General features: G+C 37.5%; 1 protein-coding gene across 2 annotated transcripts in view; it reads right to left on the bottom strand.

Moving 5' to 3' along the window:
- SLC25A17 (solute carrier family 25 member 17) overlaps positions 1–22,247 on the bottom strand; it is a 42,956-nt gene that overhangs the window by 1,344 nt on the left and 19,365 nt on the right. For both annotated transcript variants that reach the window (XM_016162651.2, XM_036237564.1), the window contains exons 4-8: positions 22,072–22,223; positions 7,235–7,351; positions 6,106–6,251; positions 5,920–6,015; positions 4,153–4,235 (exon numbers count right to left, since the gene is read on the bottom strand). In XM_016162651.2, the coding sequence (XP_016018137.1) occupies positions 4,153–4,235; positions 5,920–6,015; positions 6,106–6,251; positions 7,235–7,351; positions 22,072–22,223 (594 nt within the window). The remainder of the gene's footprint in view (positions 1–4,152; positions 4,236–5,919; positions 6,016–6,105; positions 6,252–7,234; positions 7,352–22,071; positions 22,224–22,247) is intronic.

The raw sequence follows: 22,247 nt of genomic DNA on the forward strand, positions 1-22,247 counted from the left end.
AAGACCCTAAAACCTCCTAAAACCATCTTAATGTCAAAATCTGAGCTCTACCTAAGAACTTTTAGATCTTTAATGCTTCCTCAATTCAGTTATTTCAACTGTACAGTCCCTAAATGGTAAGAAAGCTGCAAATTGGTTTAGATTATTAGTCTCAAAAGAACTAGGCAAGGTGACAGAAATGAAAGCTACCTGATTCTCGGTCTTCCCATTCATCTGATCTTCTAACCCAGTGGTTCTCAAATTTAGCATACGTCAGAATCACCTGAAAGGCTTTGTTAAACCACAGATTGCTGGGTCACATCCCCAGAATTTCTGATTTATTAAGTCTGGGATAGGACTCAAGAATTTGCATTTCGAATCAGCTCCCAGGTGACCAGATGCCAGCCTGGAAGATAGCCCTTTAGAGACACTGCTCTAACCATAGAGAAGAATGCTTTAGCTCGAACCAGGAGTTCAAAGTAAATGAGCCCTCCAAAGCTATTTTGTTGAGAGTGAATTAATCTCATGTGCTAGTGCATTGGCAACTCCAGGCCTATATACAGCACAAACACTGAGAAATTAAAGTTAATCAAGTGCTCCATGCAGACACTTTTCTATATCTTATATATTTGCTATATGTGAAAACCTATTATTTGGAATAAGTGATGTGATAAAAAGGAATAAAAAGCTTTGACCCATGAATTTCTTGTTCATTAATTAAAGTGAACTGTGTTCCCTCAAGAAATCCACCTCAGTGTTTCTCAAGGTGAGGTCTGCTATGAAATAATAGAAAATACAGATGTTGGTCTCTGTCCCTGGTTCCCAGCCCAGAGCTCTCAACCATTGTAATTACTTGAGTGATAAGAGCACTGGAAGCATCTCTTGCTCTAATATTTTCTCTTTGACCCTGGTTCCTGACTCAGAGTTCCTAAAATCTCTTGGAATATCCTGTGTAACTGCAGAGTCTTTTGTGTAATGAGGTGACTCTTGGGCTCCTGGATGGGGATAGTCACCTGAAAGGTTAGAAACTTGGCACTTTCAGCCTAACTCCCTATTCTCCAGAGAAGGGAGAGGGGCTGGAAATGGAGTTAATGATGGATCTTGACTGTGTGATGAAGTCTCCATAAAAAACCCCCAAAAGTATGCGGTTCCAAGAGCCGCCAGGAGGGTGAATACATCCATTTACCAGAAAGGTGACACACCCCAAGTCCGCAGGGACAGAAGCTCCTGTGCTCAGAACACTCCCAGTCCTTACTCTATGTATCTCTTCCTCTGGCTGCTCATCTGTACCCTTTAATATATCCTAAGGATTTCCCTGAGTTCTGTGAGCTGTTCTAGCAAATAATCGAATCCAAGGGAGAGGAGGTCATAGGAGCCTCTAACACATAACAAAGTGAGACAGAGGCTATGGGTAACCTGGGCACCTACTTGCAATTAGCATCTGAAGTAGCGGGAGTCTCGCGAAACTGAGACCTTAACCTGCAGGATCTAATATTATCTCCATGTAGACAGTGCCAGAATTGAGTTAAATCGCTGGACACCCATCTGGTGTCATGCAGAATTGCTTGGTGTGGGGAAAAAAACCCACACATTTGGTGACCAGAAATGTCAGAGATGTGTTCTGTGTGAGTAGTAAAGGAGAGATACCCAAGAGTGTAGGTTTTCTTTATATAGACTCACATCAGGATCGCCAGGGTTTGTTTAGAAATGAAGACTGCAAGGCCTTAGCCCAGAGAGGGGCATGAATTTATATTTTAACAAGCACTTCCAGTGATTCTTAACCAAGCAAAAGTTTAGGGAGGCCTGGCATGGTCCAGTGCGCCATATAATATGGGTTACTAACCTCGTGTGGCAATGAAAATTAAATTTAAAAAATTCAGTTTCTCCGTTGCACTGGCTATATTTCAAGTGCTCAACAGCCACATGTGGTTGGTGGCAACCCTACTGGATGGTGCAGATTTAGTCATAGTTGTAGAATATTCTAGTAGATGAATGGTCTTCATTCATTCAATAGTTTCTGAGTGCTTACTGAGCATCTGAGTTTGAACCTCTGGCTCTGCCTCTTTTTGTCCATCTAGTATTGGACAAGTCACTTTCTCTAAACCTGTTTCACGGTCTGCAACAATGGGAATATAGTCATCCTTCTACACTCTCAAGGCTGAGTGAGAACCAGACGAGATAAAGAATGTAAAGACATGCTGGATTCGAAAATCACGTGACCCTTTAGATTTCTAGTCAACACTACCTTCTTAACTTTCTGATTATCTACACCATTCTTAGCCCTCACAGTGCTGGTAGAAACGGAAGCTGGTGTCACTTTTTAGGGTTAATCTGGCTATGTCTATCAACATTTTACATGTTTAAACTCCTTAACCAGGTATTTCCACTTCAAAAACTCTTCTCCACAATTATAATCACTCAGGTTGACAAAGCTAAATTTACGGGCTATTCATTCAGCAATGTTTGTAAACGTGAAAGCCTGGAAAAAACAATAAATATCCATTAATAAATGTGTTGTTGAATAAATTATAGTTATATAACAGAAGACAAGGCAGTCACTACAAAAAACTACAGATATTGATGTGAAGAATTATTTGTGATATTAAGTTTATAAAAAGGTTAAAATGCAAAACAGTATTACCATATGATCCCATTTATAAAAAATAAACACCCAAATAAATGTTTGATATAATATTCTGGAAACATATACCCTTAACTGTTAACAGTGACTATCTCATGAAAAAAGGAGAGAAAACAGGGTAATATTCATGTATTTATAGATTTAGTGAAGTTAACTGACTTCAACTTGATGAGTTTTGAGTGATGTATGTACCCACGAAACCATCACCACATTCCAGACGGTGAACTTGGCCAACATCCCCCAAAGTATCTTCATATCCCTTTATAATCATTCCCTCCCTCCACCTACCCTGACCCCAGGTAGCCACTGATCTGCTTTCTGTCTCTATAGATTATCTGCATTTTCTAAGTTTCACATAAGTGGAACCAGAGAGCATTCTTTTTGTCTGATTTCTTTCACTCAGCATTATTATTTTGAAATTTATCCATGTTGTTGCACAAATCAATAATTCCTTCATTTCTGAGGAGTATTCCACTATACAGATATATCATAATGTATGTGTCTATTTACCCGATGACAGACATTGGGTTGTTTCCAGTTTTTGAGTCTTACAAATACAGCTGCTACCAACATTTGTGTACGAGTTTTTGTGCAGACATATTTCCTTTCCCTTGGGAAAATATCGTCATGTGGAATGGCTGGGTCCTGGAAGAGGTGTGTGTTTAAGCATTTTAAGAAAACATCCAGCTGCTTTCTAAGGTGGGAGTACCATTCTATATTCCTACCAGCAGCCCACGAACGTTCTGGTCACTCTACATTCTTGCCAACACTTGGTATGGTGCGCAATTATTTTTTACTTTATACCAATTCTTTATCTTTGATTTTACATTTTATCCTAAGCATGTTCTATTATTATAATAAATTTATTTTCAAAATATCTTACATCTAGGAATAGTAATAGAGCAGCTTTTGGAAGCCTCTGGCTTATCTGATGTCCCTCAGGTCAGTGTCTTTAAATGAAATAGCAAAATGACGAAAGTACCTGCCTCATAGGACTGTTGTTAGGATTAAGTGAGACTGTCCCACATACAGCATCGAGCTACGTGCCTGCCACAAAGCAAACACTCAGAAACGTTAGCTGTCCTTATTAACATCACTGTCGTCATGATGATGATGATGATGATGATGACTGTTATCACTCTTTCTTCTCGCTGCTCCCTTTCTCACTACGGCTATTGCTTTATTATACCTGCTTATTTTCATCTACAAGAGAAACCACAAGATATGTCACGGATGGAAGCACTACTCAGGCAGAACGGTCTATGTCAGGTTTTAGAGGGTCCTCTTTCTAAAGGAATTCTGTGTATTTGCAAATAACAAAGAATAAGAACCTGAACTTTTCCATAATGTTCCAAAATGCTGTCATATAATTGTACTAATGCCTTTAAAATTAGAAATGTCTGAGCACAGCATGCAAGGGGGAGGTTTCTAGGTTGCCACTGCCAGGCAGTAGTGCCAGTTAAGCAAATCCAACTACTCCCTGGCAGATGTGAGATGTGAGAGGACAGACGTGAGGCGCCCACAATGCTCACCTTATCCTCTGGTGAAGAAGATAGAAAATGTTGCGAAGGCTCCCCAGTGTTCTGTTTTCTGGGTTGAGTCTGTGATGCCCAAACTGGGGTAGAAGAAAAATAAACAAATGACCGTTTAGTACTACTTTCTTTATCTTAATTTCTACTTGCATAAGAAATTATGTTGGAGTAATATCTTATAGCATACAGTAATAAAAATATCTAATAAATATGTAGATTTTGCTAATCCTCTATTTTTTAATAAAATAAATGAAATATTTCAATGAAATAGGTAAAAATAAGAGTTTTTCAATGAAGCAACCCCAAGAATTTTCACTTTGCAGAGAATTATGGGGAAAATTCTACATCGAAAGAAATAAACCATGCCCACAATGAAGACTTAGCCATTGATGGTATGGCCTAACTTCCAGGCCTTTAAGAAGTTCTGATAAACATTAATCAACTAGAACCACTGCCGTCTAAGCTCTTCGCATTATATGCTCACATTATAAAAGTGTCAAGAGACATTTATTTCGATGCTACTGAATTCCTTTATGTTAAGTACCAATTTTAAAATGATTTATTAGCGAAAATACTTTTAACAGAAGGTAATAATTTTTTTGAACTGAAATACTCTCACTACCACATCCATTTTTTCTACCAATTAAGTCCTTTGAATTTTCTTCTCTGAAACAGATCATAAATCTGTCCATGTCCTCTCCACAGCTACCACTGTAGTCTAGGTCACCATCACTTCTCACCTGTGTTACTGAAATGGCCTCCTACCTAATTCCCCTACCCCTTTTTCTCTTAGCCCCTGACCAATCTGCCACACGACAGCCACAGTACTCTTCTCGAACTGTAAAATCAGATCACATTACTTCCCAGTGCAAAGCCCTTCAAAAGCTGTTCCCATTGTGTTGAGAATAAAATCTAGAACCCTCATCTACAGCCTCCCCTGCTACTTTTCCAATCTCTTCCTGAGTCACTTTCTAGTATAGTGGCCTTTCAGTTCCTAGGATTCACATCATGTTCCCTCTACCTAGAATGCTCTTTGCAGTTGGGTCCTTATCCTCCTTTAAGTCTTGATGTACACATTCCTTGTCAGAGGAGCCCATCCCCATCATCCTATCTAAGAAAACCAGTACCATGCCCCTCTCTGCTGAATCACAGAATGCTGCTCTCTTCCTATATAGCTTTCTTTTCTCAATCTGTAATTACCTTTTTATTTGCTTATTGACATGTTCACTCTCTCCTCAATTACCTCCATGAGAGCAGGGATTATGACTGTTTTATTTACCATGTGTACCCAGCTCCTCACATAAACTGGATGCTTAATAAATATTTCAATGAATAAGTAAATGAATGAATGAACAAACTAAATTGGAAAGTGTTCCCAAAAAGCCAAACCATTAATTCCTCCTGAATGAACTAAAGGAATCAACTTCTGCCTTGGTAAATAATCTGCCTGAGGACATCAAGTAAATCAACAAAAATGAGAAGGAAGCAAATTTATACTTTCCAGAGGTGCTTAGAGAACTTTCCTTCACATTCTGGTTTTCTGAAATACTACGTTACCTAAGAAATTGCAAATGTAAACTTCATTCTAAATTAAAATAAGAAAACAACCAATAGCTAGCCTGGCTAGCAGAATATCAAATATAAAAATGAATGAGCTCTGGTCTACCAACTGACGACTTTATTGTTTTACTAACATTGCTTGAAACAAAGAAACCAGGTATTGTAGAGTGCTGTTTGACTAAACGCAGGAAGAAGCCCAGCACTCACCCTCAGAATCGACTGGATCGTCTGCATGGGATAGGTGACTATGGTGGCAATTGCTTTGGCTACTGCACCAATGATGAACACATCCAAAGAGGAAAGCTGGAAAGCAAAGACAGAATGAATCACACCGATCCTAACAACAGGACGGTGCAGAGATGATTATTTGCTGCTTTCAAAATGAGGGCTTACCTTTTTTCGTTTCTTTAAAAGCTGCCGTTTTAAACCTTCATAGAACATGAAATGGATGGCAGGATTGAAGACCAAGAGCAAGGAGGGAAATGTGCCATTCCATAAAGACAAGAGTCCTTCATCTCGGACGATCTGGCGAAAAGCATCTAAGCAAGAGATCAAGGATATCTGATGACAATGCCCTAACTAGAGGGGACAAGGTGAATTCTGTTCAAATGTACCCAGAATAGAAACCACACTGGGTCTATCAAGATTTCCTTCTTGCAATGATATTTTAGGGGCAAGTTCATTAGTTAACTACTTTTTGATAATTACCAGACACTGACGGTCACCAAGTTATTGAGAGACAACTTCAATCATGGGCAATTAATTCCATACAATTCTGACGATCTAAGGTCAGAACGTCAAGTTTTCCTAAATTATCATCCCCACTACTGGGAACTTTGTCTTACAGAGAATTGAGAACTGATTACCCATGTGTTCCACAACAAAGTCCGGTATGACAAAAAGACAAGATAGTTCCTTTATAGGACTATCATAAGAAAACCACTGTTCTCATTACCAAAATGGGAAGGAAGAACCTGGCAGTGTGATGCTATCAAAAAGCAGAGCTCAGAGATGCCTGACACTAATCTGGTATCTTTATCCAAAGACACCACCAGAGGGGGAAAAAAAGTATAGCGGATTATTCTTTAGAAATATTCACCCCCTCCCACCCACACCCCACGGGAGCAGTTACTTCTCTACCCCTTGTCTTTGGGCGTGGCCATGTGATACACTTTGGCCAAGAGGATGTTAGCAAACAAGACGCAAACAGGGGCTTGAAATGTGCTTGTACAACTGGTCATGTCCTCTTGTGTTTTCACTATTACCAAGAGAAGAACATGCTCGGGCTGGACCCAGGAGGATGATGAGACACGTGGAGCTGAGACTCCCAGGCAGGGGTCAGCCTAGATGAGACAAATCCCTGTTGATCCACAGACACATGAGCTAAACAAAAGCTTACTGCTGGACTTTGAGAACTGAAGTTGTCTTTTATACAGCATTATCTATATAGCATTATCATGGCAATAAATTCCAGATACAAAAAGAAAACCCTTAAACAGAAACTCACTCAAGAGATACTTACCAAAAACACCTCTGTAGTTGGTCGGTACAATGTTTTCGTTCCTAAATTTTGCCCCCTGCAGCTTCAGTCTGGTGTTGACCACCCAGAGCGGGGTCGTCAGCAACACATTCACCACTCCTGTAAAGACGGGGAGACAAAGGGAAAGCAAAACGTAACCTGTGAAGCTGTCTTACGTTAAAGCTACATACCAATGTTCCTTTCATACTTCTGCCGCTGAGCTAATACCACACCTAAGGTAAGGTGTCTCTTTGTGCCAGGGTACCACACAAGCCACTACTGTTAGAAGCAATTCCGAAGCTTTGCTGACAGTAAACTGACTGGCAGTAGTCCCTGTCCATGTGAAAAGAGTAATGAGTTTCCTCATTTGTATAACAGGATGCAATCCATCTGTCAATTTATGTAACCTCCAAAGTAGCAATTTTGATGATATAGCTTTAAATACGATTTTTCAATAATAGCTTTAAGGGAGGGGAAGTAGCTTACTGATCACATGCTAAGTTGATGACAACATCAGCTAAACACATAATTTACAAGTCTCCTGTACGTAGCTCACACAGTTTTAAATGCGTAGGAATCTGGTACAGTGGGTGACAGGTGGGAGAAAGTGGTGATGCTGGAAAGTGCCTCCACGGGGATTAGTGGATCACAGAAGAGTTCCTCATCACTTAGGGAATTAGGTAGCAGGCAGCAAGCAAGAGTTATGAACTGACAAAACACCTGAAATGGCTTCACAAGCATCGTGATCCTTACAAGCTTAAGGCTGGGGACCCTGGCCTTAAGGAACAACACAATGAGCCAGGTGCTTCTGTTCTGAAAACACGTGATCCCAATTTAACACCATCTTGAGATATTAAAATACTTCTCATCAGTCCTGAAATGATTTAAAAAAAAAAGACAAAAAACAAAAAACACCAGACAGAGTTGTAACAAAGTACCTGAAGCATAAGACATACTTTATAAATATTTCTTAAACAAATATTGAACAAATGGACCAGTGAACAGATTCAGCAAACAACCATACACGAACTATCTGGTTCTAGCCATGTGATGAAGGACCAAGAGACATAATACTAAGGAAGAGAAATCTTCTTTTACTAAAAGTCATTTAAACACAACAGGATAAAGAATGTTTTGATTTAAGGAATCTCAAAACATACTACACAGAAAGCACAGTCTAACCAAGAATAAGTTTGTGAGACAGCCAAAGATTCAAATTCTATTTTTCCATTTGTCACATACAGTTGCAAAATAAAATATTTTGCTACCTCTCTCTCAGAATTCTGAGAACACATTTCTCGAAATAAAAGACATTATCAAATAATTTTATGAGTTATATTTGTTATATTTTTATAGTCATAAAGAGGACACCAAGGAGTCCTCTTTAGTTATGACTCTATTCATACATTGTCACTTGAGGCATTGATCATAATGTAAGTCTTACCTAGAGATTCTTGCTGGTCTCATTTTTAAAAAGCACCAGTACCCGAGAGGCCGAGATAGAAGAAATGTGTCCATATATGCTCATTTGCCCAGACTTTACAATGTATTCCTATTCAATGCAAGGTACATGTCACTTAACAGAAAAATCAACAGCCAGAGAAACCAGACTAGAAAATGCTTCCACTGGGCAGTCTGTCTGGAGCCATTTTGAGAAGCCATTATGAGGCACTGAAGAAGTCACGTAGCTAAAATCCATGGTATTGCTAATGAGTTTAAAACAATGGTCACCTTGGTAAGCCTCATAAAGTCACCTTTTAAGGTAATGGAATGTTATACTACCATGGAAACAAGAACATGTAGGATCTTACGTAATTGACAAGCATTGATTTAGATACGTATGGTGTGCTTTGCTATGGTAACGTGGTGATTGATTATGATATTCAAAAATCACATAAAAAGGCTACGCTAAATAAACTCAGGGCTGCAGCTCTGACTGTATGCCCTCCTGGAAAGATCTTTCCTGTCTTCTCTTTTTTCCCTTAGGCTTCACCCCCCTCTTTCAGGTACTGATCGACTTTAGCGGGCTGGCTCCAGCAGCAGTCTACTTTTTTTTTTTTTTTTTAAATAAAGAAGACAGGAGAACTCAGAAACAGAGAGCACAAACATCCACAGACACTGTAGACATGCACAGTGTACATACTCTTCTAAACAAGTGAAACAGGTTACCCATTAAATAAATTCTCTAGAAATCAAATTTTTCTTTACGTTCTATTTAAGAGCTAAGTACATACAAAACATGTCAGAGGCAATGAGGCCACGACTAAGATTTCACCATTATTTAAAATTCTGCTTTCATAGTCCCTTTATGAACACCAGTTGAAAGACCGAGATGATTCTAAGGCCAATCTCAAGTACAAAAATGCACTACATCGTTTAAAGAAGAGAATATAAAGTTCTTGTAAAAACATTGTGTATTTCAAAGCTTTTTATCAAGTACTTTGTTCATTTAAGCCAAAACAGAAAGGTATTTTTAAACATTAAAATTTTATGAGTTCTTGGAAAAGACACTCAAAGTACTTGAGGATCCAAAACTTTGCTAAAGCCTTACAACCTGTATAATCAAGCAAAGACAACATTTAATAGATGAAAAACAAGCTACAAATGGTCATGATGAGTGATTCCAACTCTTACCAATGCACCACAGATATGGCTGAAGGATAAACAAGATTGTCTGCTTACTTATGAGCCTGTGTAGAAAATTTTTCCTTCTGTGCCAAGCTGTGGCTATTACTTCACCTCCAGGATGAGAAATACTAATACTTTACCTACTTAATGACAGATTTTTTGCCTTTCAATTTGAATGGTTCTATTTTTTTTTCTCTGTAAAAAATCATTTACAGAAAAACAGAACCAAAATTAAGAGATGAACAGTAGCTGAACACACTATTCACTGATTCAAGGAATAACTGGAACATAGCTATTCTGAAATTTTGAAAACAAAGTTTTACCAGCAGTTAATCTCCTTTGATAAAGAGAGAAAACAAAAAGGAAGTATGCTAGTTGGGTATGTATTTGTGGGAAATATGAACAACGCCCACTGATATAAAAAAAAAAACACAGATCAAGGCCATAAATCTAACCACTTAGCTCCTATGAAAGAATGTGACTAGATAAACAATAGGAAAAAAACGTTCCTTACCGAAGTTAAGGATGGAGAGGAGGACATGAATATAAATTGTCACAACACCATCACTGGCATTCAAAAAGAGTTATTGGTAAAAATCCCAATTCATAAAAATGACAAATATCTTCTTCATTTAAGTTACATGTAAGGTTCTTTTCCCAAATTCTTCCCCAGGGTATCAATCTACACAGGCTATCTTCTTTGGTGAAAATACAGTCAATCAATCAACCAAGTCTAAGTTTTAGGCAGAATCTGAATAACAATAATACTGTTCCTAGTTCTCCTTGGAGATAATGACTGGTTTCTACAGTGATTACACTACAATGACAGGGCTCACAGAAGGAAGAAAAAGGCATTCTAATCATTATCGAATGCATAGGTATCAAGATACAAAAACATGTTAGGAGAAGAAGCTTAAAACTCACAAAAGTAATTTTCAAGGAATTCCCTACCTTCAGAAAAAGAGAGGAACTATATCAGAGAATCTCGATTATGAAATTTTGTAATTATATCTCAACTTTAAAATTCACTTGACTAAAGTCTTAACTGTGACACTACTGACATTTTGGGCTGGATAATTCTCTGTGTATGTGTGCGGGGGTGTCTGTGTAGGATGTTTAGCAGTATCCCTGGTCTTTACCCACTAGATGCCAGTGGCAACGCCCAGCTGTGACAACCAAAAATGTCTCCAGACATGTGCCATATGTTCCCAGTGAGTCAAATCAGCCTCAGTTGAGAACCACAGTTCTAATTCAATCACCAAGTCATTCTTCACTATATTTTCCAAAGTTTCAAAAGACAGAAATTCACTCTTACCACAATGGCCTATTTTTTTTCCAACAGCTATTAGAAATTTAACTTTTACTGACATTAAATCTACCTTCTTAAAGCAAATGGAAACATAAATGACATTACTAGTGTTTTTTTTTTTTTTTTCTTTAAAGTGAGGTAAATTAGCCATTCTAAAATGACTTCATGTGTACTTTAGGATAAATCAATGTATTGTGGTCCTGGCCCAATTCCATTGGGTAATATGGAACAAGTATAATCCCTCTTCCACAAGTCATTCATTCATCCATGGTCTGCTCATCAAATATATATTGTTTCTAGTATGTGATAAGCCCTGTCCTAGGTGCTGACAATACAGCACCAAATAAATATGAAAATCCCTGTTCTCACGAAGCTGACATTCTAATGGTATAAGACTAGAAAAATAAGTAAAATATGTAGTATGTTACAAGATAGGATTAAGAAGAAAATTTAAGCAGAGAAGGAAGATAGCATATTGGGGATAGAAATGCCTATTTTAGATGTTGTGGCCATTTAAAAGAAAGATCTTAAAGGAGTGAAGGAGTGAGCCATGCAGTTACCAGTCAAAGAAAGCAGCAAGCACAGGGGCCCTGAGGCAGAAGATGTCAGCAGTGTTCAGGGAGGAGGAGAGGCCAGGGTGGCAGCAGCAATGTGAGTGGAGAGAAGGACAGGAGGGCCAGGACAGAAGGGCTTTGTAGGACAAGGTAAGGGCTCTGACTTTTACTCTGAGATGGGAAGCAACAGGAGGACTTTGAACAGAGAAATAATATGATCTCACTTATGTTTTAACATCACACTGGCTGCTGTGAAGACAGATTGAAGAAGATCAAAGGAGGAAGCATGACATCAGTTAGAAGGCTGAAGATAATCCAGGCAAGATTTGATGGTGGTTTGGACTCATGTGGTAGAGCAGGCAAGTGGTTAAATTCTGGAGACCATAAGAAAGAGGCAATAGAATCTGCTCATAGATTGCAGGTGGGGAGACAGAAAATAAATCAAGAGTTTTGGTAGAGCAACTAGAAGACTAGAGCTGCCACTTAGTACAAGGGAGATGAGAGAAGGAGCAGTCCTTTAAATTTAATTTATTCATTCAACATTTAATCAGCACCTTCTATGTAGCAGGTACCATGTTAAAACACTGGGGATGCTGAGAGAACAAGAATGTAATCTTTGTCTTTAAGTGGTTCACTGTCTAGTAAAAGATAAAGACAAACACACAGACTCTTATTACACAGTAGAGTAAGCACTAAGGCCGAGGCATACACTATGCTGGAACACACGGGATGGGCACCTAACCCAGAATGAAACCCGGAGCTGGTAGATGGGAAACAGAAAAGGCTTCCTGAAGAGGAGGTAGCTTGAGCTGAGAATAAAAGGATAAAAAGGAGTTAATAAGATGAATAAAGCAGCAAGACTGTATCAGACATACATCAGCAGCTACAGAGGAATGGAGTTACTAAATGGCTTGATATATTCAAGGAATCACAGTTTGGCATGGGAAGATGGGAACAGTAAAGATAAAAATAGAGGGATATTACAGTGCATCTTGTATGTTAAGCTCTCATCCTGTGTAGGGGGATATGGGGCATTATATGTTGAGAGCGCCATTACCCTATCCTGTATGCAAGCGACAGACACCGAGAGGTTTTAAGCTGGGAATAACACATCATATGTGGGTTTCAGAAGAGCAGTTCTCAACCATCTCTTTAACAAGACAGGTAGCAGACAATGATCACAATGGAAAGAGACCCATCGGCTCTCCCTACATGTCAACTGTAATTCCACCCTTTTCTCGTACACGCGCGATAACACTTTAGAATGTAAGGAACTGGAATATCACTACACTGGGATCTCTTTTAACCTGCTCCACATAATGGACCCGCCAGTTAAATCTGTGTTCCACTTTGCCTTTATAAAACATACTGGCAGATGCCCACAGCACACTGAAAACCTGTGGCCACTAGATTACTTTCTACTAAGCTCGTGTTCATCTACTTCAGTCCCAACTGAGCTTTATGCTTACCAGGAGTGAATTATGTCTTTTCTCAAACCTGTTACTGTAGGCAAAGAATTATAGGTATGGGCTATGTAAAAACAAACAAAAAAACAAACAAAAGGCACAAAACTCCATCAGTGAACTGATATGCCTTGGCCATACATCAAAAAATTGAAACGGTACATATTCATACATCTTAAGTTAAAATACTCAAAGTATGCAGGTTATGTGTAATATTCCCCAACTCAACTGACTTTTTAAAACTAACTGTCCTACTGTATCCATGTAGCTGTGTTAGGAATAGGGGAATCCACTGTAATCATGAACTGTGTAAGAGTTAGAAAACAATCAGAGAGCGCAGTGAGAATAACGAGGCATAATGACATGTTATATACAGCACATAAATAGTTCTAGGCAATTAAAAAGAAAAAGAAAATCATACTAGACTGTCATGTGCTGCAATTATGCAAAAAAGAAGGTTCCCTCTGTACAGGATAACCTTGGATCTATTCTGATATTTTTTTTCAAGTGAACAAATCTCAAACTTGAGTTCTTTGGGTTCTGACAGTTAGAAAGACTACTTGGGCAGGACAATATGAAGTTCGTGAGGGATAGTGAAGAAGACCTCAGAGACAAGGAGATCAGAATTGAGCAGTGGTCTAGATGAGAGATGATGGCCCTTGATTTGGGGAAAGGGCTGTGAATATGGAGAAGAGGAAATAAATTAGAGATTCAGGAGATAGACTGATGGTTCTTTATGACCAAGTGGCCATGGAGGCTGAGAGCAGCCTCTATGATGACTCCAAGATTTCTATCCTGAGTTACCTACCTACAACTATTCATTTATTTTCTTAGATAATGAAATCCTATATGTTATACTTCATGTAAAACAGGTCTGGTGGGAGTGAAGGTGGTCAAAGGTACAAATTTTCAGTTGTAAAATAAATAAGTCATGGGGATGTAATGTACAGCACAATGACTATAGTTAATAATACTACATTGTACATATGAAAGTTACTAAGAGCAGATTTAAAAGTTCTTACCACAAGGAAAAAATTTTATAATTATGTGTTGTGACAGATGTTAACTAGACTTATTGTGGTGATCATTTTGCACTACATATATGTATCAACTCTTGATGACTTACACCTGAAACCAATGCTATATGTCAATTATATGCAGGAGGAGGGGGAGGGGGGAAGGAGTGGCAAATTCTGGCCGCGAATTCCCTGAACAGCCCTGCCTGGGAGAGTTGTGAGCTCCCCATGGCCGGCTGGCTGCAGGGCCCAGTCATCAGGGCAGAAAGCAGAGAAGTGGCCAGCCGAGAAATAACAGCTGATTTTTACCAATCACAGTTGCAAAACCGAGGCTGAACTGCAGCCCCAAAACCCCAACCGAGAGGGCCTCTGCCCACATACCCTCCGAGACAGAACACTGCAGACCCCCCCCCCCCAGGAAAATCTGAGCAAATGCTACTAAAATTGTTGCTAACACTGAAAGGGACTGAAACTGAGAGTAGTGAGTGTGATTAAATATTTACCAGAAAATAAAAAGACATTTTTAAGGCTTTATATAAAGCAGGGATTCAAGAGGCTTAGACACCATCTACTGAAAACCAAAATAAAAGTGCCTACTTTGCACTTTTATACAATAAATCTTTCTGGGAAAAAAGCAGATACATTTCCATTTATACCCATGTGGAGAAATAGTCCATTAAACACCACGAACAACCAAGGTGACAATGCATCTCAGAAAGAAAGAGAAAAATCTCCAGAAAATAAGCTTAAAGACATAGAACTATGCAACTTAAATGACAGAGAACTCAGGATGGTACTTTGGAAAAAACTCAGCGATATCTGAAACGACATGTGAACAATTTTAGAAACTGAAAAAACAAATAGATGAGCAGAGCAAGGAGACTGAAACCCTCAAAAAGAACAGAATAGATCTTCTGGAGACAGAAAAAAAAGAACACTGCAAGAGTTGAAAAATGAAATAGCAAGCCTGGGAAACTGAGTCGACCAAATGGAGGAAACGAGTAGTGATATCGAAGACAGAAATCTAGAAATAAATCAGAAGGAAGAAGAGAAAAACCAAAGAATGAAAAATAGTGAAAGAGAAATTCAAGAACTAGCTGATACCATCAGTAGAGGAAGCATAAGAATAATGGGCATTATCGAAGGCAAGGAAAAGGAACAGGGATTAAAAAACATTTTCAGACAAATAGTTGACGAGAATTTCCCAAATTTAAGGAATGAGCTGGAGCCTGGAATTCAAGAAGTCAACAGAATGCCCAATTATCTCAACCCAAAAAGGCCTTCACCAAGACACATTGTATTAAAATTATCAAAAATTAACAACAAAGACAGAATTCTCAAGGCAGCCATGGAGAAAAAAATGGTAACTTATAAAGGAAAACCGATTAGATTATCCTCGGACTTCTCGGTGCAAACCTAACAAGCCAGAAAAACATGGAATCAAATATTTAAACTATTAAGTGAAAGGAATTACCAGCCTGGAATAATGTATCCAGCTAAGCTCTCCTTTAGATATGAAGGAGAAATTGAGACTTTTTCAGACATACAAAAATTGAGGGAATTCTCCACTACGAGGCCTACAATACAGGACATATTGAAAGGGGTCAGTTCACCTAAAACAAAATGACAAAAAAAAAATACATGATTCGAATAAAGTGACTATCAGGCAAATAGAAGTAGAGGAGTACAACCCTTACTAAGAGAGGGCATTATAAGCTTAAATAATAAGAAGAGAATTGTTATAAAAAGATAGTAATGAACATTCAGCATACATAGGGACAAACTGAGATAACAATGACTGAAAAGGGAGGATTCAAAGATCCAAATTCGCAAAAGGGAATGGAGATAAGGCGCGTGCAGAAGAAAATGAACGACAGTTATATATATATTATTATATATATATAACACACACACACACACATATAACTATCCTTTACATATTCATAATGATAACCACATGCCAAAGATTCAGAACTGAAGTAAATAACATAAGACAAGAAGGGCCAGAGGGAAAACCCACAAAAGCCAACCAAAATAAAGAAAACAGAAACACAAGAACAAGGAAGCATTGGAAACACTGAGCTACCAGAACACAAAAGATAAAATAGCTATAAGAAGACCTCATATTTCAATAATCACCCTAAATATAAGTGCACTGAATGCATCAATAAAAAGGTGCAGAGTTGCAGAATGGATCGAAAAACAAAACCCAACCAGATGCTGTCTCCAGGAGACATATCTCAGCTCCAAAGACAAATCAGACTCAAAGTGAAAGGGTGGAAAATGATATTTCAAGCAAATGGCATTCAGAGAAAAGCAGGAGTAGAGGTACTAATATCAGATGAAATAAACTTCGAAATAAAAAAGGTAAAGAAAGATACTGAGGGACACTTCATAATGATTAAGAGAATCACGCACCAAGAAGACATAACACTTATTAATATCTATGCTTTCAATCAGGGAGTCCTGAAATATGTAAAGAAATTACAAACAGAACTAAAAAGAGAAACAAACCAAAACACTATTGTAGTAGGAGACCTAAATACCTGGCTGTTGGATATAGACAGATAGTCCAAACAGAAAATCAATAAATAACATCCTTAAATGACACATTAGACCAACTTGAAATAATTGACATTTACAGAGCCTTTCATCCCAAAACAACTACTTATACATTCTTCTCTAGTGCACACGGAACATTCTCAAGGATTGACCATATATTGGGAAACAGAGATAGCCTCGACAAATATAAGAGGGTTGAAATCATACCAACCATATTCTCTGATGATAATGCTTTGAAACTAGAGATCAACTGCAGAAAGAAAACAGGAAGAACCACAGATACATGGAGATTAAACAACAGGCTACTGAAGAATAACTGGGTCAGAGAAGAAATAAAAAGAGAGACCAGGAGATACATAGAAACGAATGATAATGATAGTACAATATATCGAAACTTTTGGGACACAAAAAAAGCAGTCATAAGAGGAAAGTTCATATCATTACAGGCCTATCTCCAAAAACAAGAATGAGTCACAGGAGCAACCTAGTGCTTCATCTTAAAAAAAAACAGAAAAGGAAGAACGAATGAAGCCTAAAGTCAGCAGGAAAGAAATAATCAAAATTAGAGCAGAAATCAATGAAATTGAAAACAAACAAACAAAATATAATCTTCCTAGACTGAATCAAGAACTGGAAAATCTAAATAGACTGATCAGCCGTATCCAAATTGAAACAATCATCAAAAGCCTACCAAAAAGTAAAAGTCCAGGATCAGATGGCTTCGCCAGTAAATTCTTCCAAACATTCAAAGAAAAAATCGAAGATGAGGCAATACTTCCTCACACATTCTATGAGGCCAATATTACTCTGATACAAAAACCTGGTAAAGATAACACAAAAAAAGAAAAGTACAGACCAATATTTCTCATGAACACAGATGCAAAAAATCCTAAATAAGATACTAGCAAACCGAATACAGCAATATATTAAAAAGATTATATACCACAATCAAGTGGGCTTCATCCCAGAGGCATAGAAATGGTTCAACATACACAAATCAATTAATGTGATACACTACATTAACAAATTAAAAAATAAGAATATGATCATATCAATAGATGCAGAAAAAGCCTTCAACAAGATACAGCATCCATTTATGATCAAAGCACTTAACAAAATGGGTATAGAAGGAAAGTACCTTAACACAATAAAGGCCACATATGACAAACCCTCAGCCAACCTTATATTTAATGGTGAAAAACTAAAACCTTCCCTCTAACATCAAGAATAAGGCAAGGCTGTCCACTCTTGCCATTGTTATTCAATATAACATTGGAGGTCCTAGCGAGTGCAATCAGGCAAGAGAAAGATATATAAAGGACCCAAATAGGAAACAAAGAAATCAAACTGTCGCTATTTGCAGATGACATGATTCTCTATATAGAAAACCCTAAAGACTCTAAAAGAACACTACTAGAAATGATAAGTAAATACAGTAAAGTATCTGGATACAAAATCAACATTCAAAAATCCGTAGCATTCCTATACTCTAATAATGAAGTGTCAGAAAAATAAGTGGAAAAAAATGATTCATTTTGCAATTGCAACAAAAAGAAAAAAATACCTAGGAATAAATTTAACAAAACAAGTGAAGGACCTATATAATGAAAACTATAAGACCCTATTAAAAGAAATGGAAAGATATTCCGTGTTCTTGGATTGGAAGAATCAACATAGTTAAAATTACCACATTACCTAAAGCATTATACAGATTTAGTGGCATCCCCATCGAAATCTCATAGACATATTTTAAAGAAATGGAACAAAAAAATCATCAGATTTGTATGGAAGCACAAAAGACCCCAAATTGTCAAAGCCATCCTGAGAAAAAACAAGGTTGGAAGAATCACTCTGCCTGACTTCAAATTATACTACAAAGTGACAGTAATCAAAATGGCATGCTATTGGCAGCAAAACAGACACATGGATCACTGAAACAGAATCGAGAGTCCAGAAGGAAACCCATATTAAACAAGCAAATAATTTTTGACAAAAAAAAGCCAAAAACATACAGTGGAGAAAGGAAAGTCTCTTCAATAAATGGTGCTGGGAAAGCTGGAAAGCCACCTGCAAAAGAATGAAACTAGACTGTTGCCTATCGCCACACACCAAAATTTACTCAAAATGGATTAAGGACCTAAATATAAGACCTGAAACATTAAAACGCATAGAAGAAAACATAGGAACTAAACTCAAGGACCGTGGACTTAAAGAGGATTTTATGAATTTGACCTCAAAAGCAAGGGAAGTAAAAGCTAACATAAATGAATGGGACTACATCAAACTAAAAAGATTCTGCTCAGCAAAAGAAATCATCAACAAGGTAAAGACAGAACCATCTGAATAGGAAAATATATTTGCAAGCAACACCTCCAATAAGTGCCTAAGATCCAAAACATACAAAGAACTCGTACAACTCAATAACAACAAAAAAACAAATGATCTAATCAAAAAATGGGCAGAGGACCTGAACAGACACTTTTCCCTAGAGGACATACAAATATATGAAAAAATGCTCAACATCGCTAGCTATTAAGGAAATGCAAACCAAAAGCACAATGAGATATCATCTCACACCTGTTAGAATAGTTATAATCAACAGGACAAGTAATAACAAATGTTGGAGAGGAGGCAAAGAAAAAGGAACCCTCATACACTGCTGGTGGGACTGCAAATTGGTACAGCCACCATGGAAAACAGTATGGAGGTTCCTCAAAAAACTAGAAATTGATCTACCATGTGATCTAGCAATCCCTCTGCTGGGTATTTACCCCAAAGAATTGAAAACCCATATCTGAAAAGATATTTGCATACCAATGTTCATAGCAGCATTATTCACAGTGGCCAAGAACATGGAAGCAACCGAAGTATCCTACGATAGAAGATTGGCTAAAGAAGCTGTGGTACATATATACAATGGAATATTACTTAGCCATAAGAGATGAAATACTACCATTTGCGACAACATGGATGGACCTCGAGATAATCATGGTAAGTGAAATAAGCCAAACTGAAAAAGTAGAAAAATCACATATCGCTTTTATGAGGGATATAAACCTAAAAGCAACAAATGAGCAGGACAAACAGAGACTCACGGACATGGACTATAGACTAGTGGTTACCAGAGGACTATAGACTACTGATTACCAGTGAGGTGGGAGAGGAGGGAGGCAGTAGACAGGGTAACAGGGGTCAAATATAAGGGGATAGGGGGAGGGTGAAGTGGGTAAAGGGGATTAAATATATGGTAGCTGAAGGAAATTAGACTTTGGGTGGTAAACACACAAGAGAATATACAGATGTCAAATGATAACGTGCACCTAAAAATTATATAATTGTATTAACCAATGTTATCCCAATAAACTTAATTTAAAAAAATTAAAATTAATAAAAGTTATCTATAAAATACTAACACGAACTGTGCAACATTCAAACAATTTAGTTACAGACTGAAATGGATAAACACAAAAAACAAAGAAAATAGATCTACTTTCTTTCTACTTTATTCTTTCTACCTCTTTAATAAAACCCTGACTAATCCAACAAACATTTTGTTAATTCAGAAAATATCTATTGAGCACCTACTACACGCTAGTAATTGTTCTCACTGGGAATATAGCAAGTAGAGGGGACATGTATATATATATATACTTCATAAGAGCAGGTATCATTTATGCATTACCTTATAATTAATACATATCATTTATAAATAGATACAATTGTAATATATCTTATAATATATGATGCTTTCTCTGCATCTTATATATATCTTTGATATACCATATATATATATGGAGTTCACATATTTCCCTAAGTAGAGACAGACGGTAACTAAATACTCACAATTATCAGGTTAATAGCTACCTAGCGCTTCTGATTTCTTAGATGACGATGATCCAAAGCCTCCTAAAATATGGCTCCTACTCATTTCCCCAAGCTTACTGCTACACTCACTTTACCCATTAACCAAATTAGAGAACTCACTGTTCTAAATACGGTCCTGTATTTTCCCAATTCCCCACCATTCCCTTCATTGGGCAACTGTCACCACTCACATTTAAGTGTAACTAATCCTACCAGGGCTCCGAGCAAGAGCCACTGCTTTCTGTAAGCACCTATGCCCCAGCCAAAAGTGACCTCACTTCCCGCTACAAACCCTTAAAGTGTTAACAACTATTATGATATGAATTACACTGGGCTGTGCACTAAACATATCTGTCACATTTGACTAAATGCTTTCATACTCAGGGTGGGCTTCAAGGGTGTGAGACCTGTCTTGTGCTTGGTTTAATGCTGTGGTGTCAATCATGCTGAAATGCTTAATAAATTGTAAATAAAAAGTCCTACATCTTCATTTTGTGCTGGGTGCTACAAATTATGTAGCCAGTCCTGTTGGTGTTAAACAGCTCATGTGAAAAAAAAAAAAAAAAAAAACATGGAAAATAAGCAGAGGTGTTGTAATCTTAATTTTTTGGACAAGAACTTAACTTCTGTAAATTTTGGGTATAGGCTGCTAAATAGAGATAACTGATCTTCCTTTCTGGATTAAAAGATAAAAATAAGCCAAGTCAGTTTAGAAATATATCTGTGCGTATATGGTCGACAAGGGTGCTGAGACCACTCAGTGAGAAAAGTACAACCTCATCAATGAATGGTGTTAGGAAAATTGGATATCCTTATACTAAAGGATACAAACGGATGAAGGTGGACTCTTATCTTTTTTTTTTTAATCATGCTAAGCGAAATAAGTCAAACAGAAAAAGTGGAAAACCACATGATATCACTTATATGTGGGATATAAACCTAAAAGCAACAAACCAATAGGACAAACAAACAGACGCATGGACATGGACAACAGACTAGTAGCTACCAGAGGATGAGGGAGAAGGGAAAGGTAGATGGGGTAAAAGTGGTTAAGTATGTGGTGACAGAAAGAAATCTAACTATGGGCAGTGAACACACGCATGCAACATATATATATATATATATGGCTTATTGCTAAATTGCACACCTAAAACTTACTGGATTTTGTTAACCAATGTCTCCGTAATAAAAAAAAATTTAAATAAATAAAAATAAAAAATTTTTAAAAATAAAATAATAAAATGAAATGACAAAAAAATTAAGACGGCAAATTTTATGTTATGTACTTTTAACACACACACGTGCTTGTACACACAGACAGGTAAGTTAGAAAATACATTTTTTGTAGCATAACTTTGTGCTAAAACAGCCTATTTGAGGATATATGGACCACCAGATAAATGTTAAAATATAAAAACATTTTATACTGAGAAAACTTGGTTACCTGCAACAAATCCAACTACCAGATCTTTTCCAGTAGTAGAATGTTGACCTTTGACCCAGATGGCTTTAAGGCTATTGAAAGTGTAGAAATAGACAAAATTGGAGCAGCAGAGACTGGAGATAACTGGAAACCACCCTCGATATGGAGCCAGGCTAGGGAAAAACACAATAAGCAAA

Source organism: Rousettus aegyptiacus, unplaced genomic scaffold (assembly GCF_014176215.1).
Source record: "Rousettus aegyptiacus isolate mRouAeg1 unplaced genomic scaffold, mRouAeg1.p scaffold_m13_p_2, whole genome shotgun sequence".
In the NCBI taxonomy this organism is placed as follows: domain Eukaryota; kingdom Metazoa; phylum Chordata; class Mammalia; order Chiroptera; family Pteropodidae; genus Rousettus; species Rousettus aegyptiacus.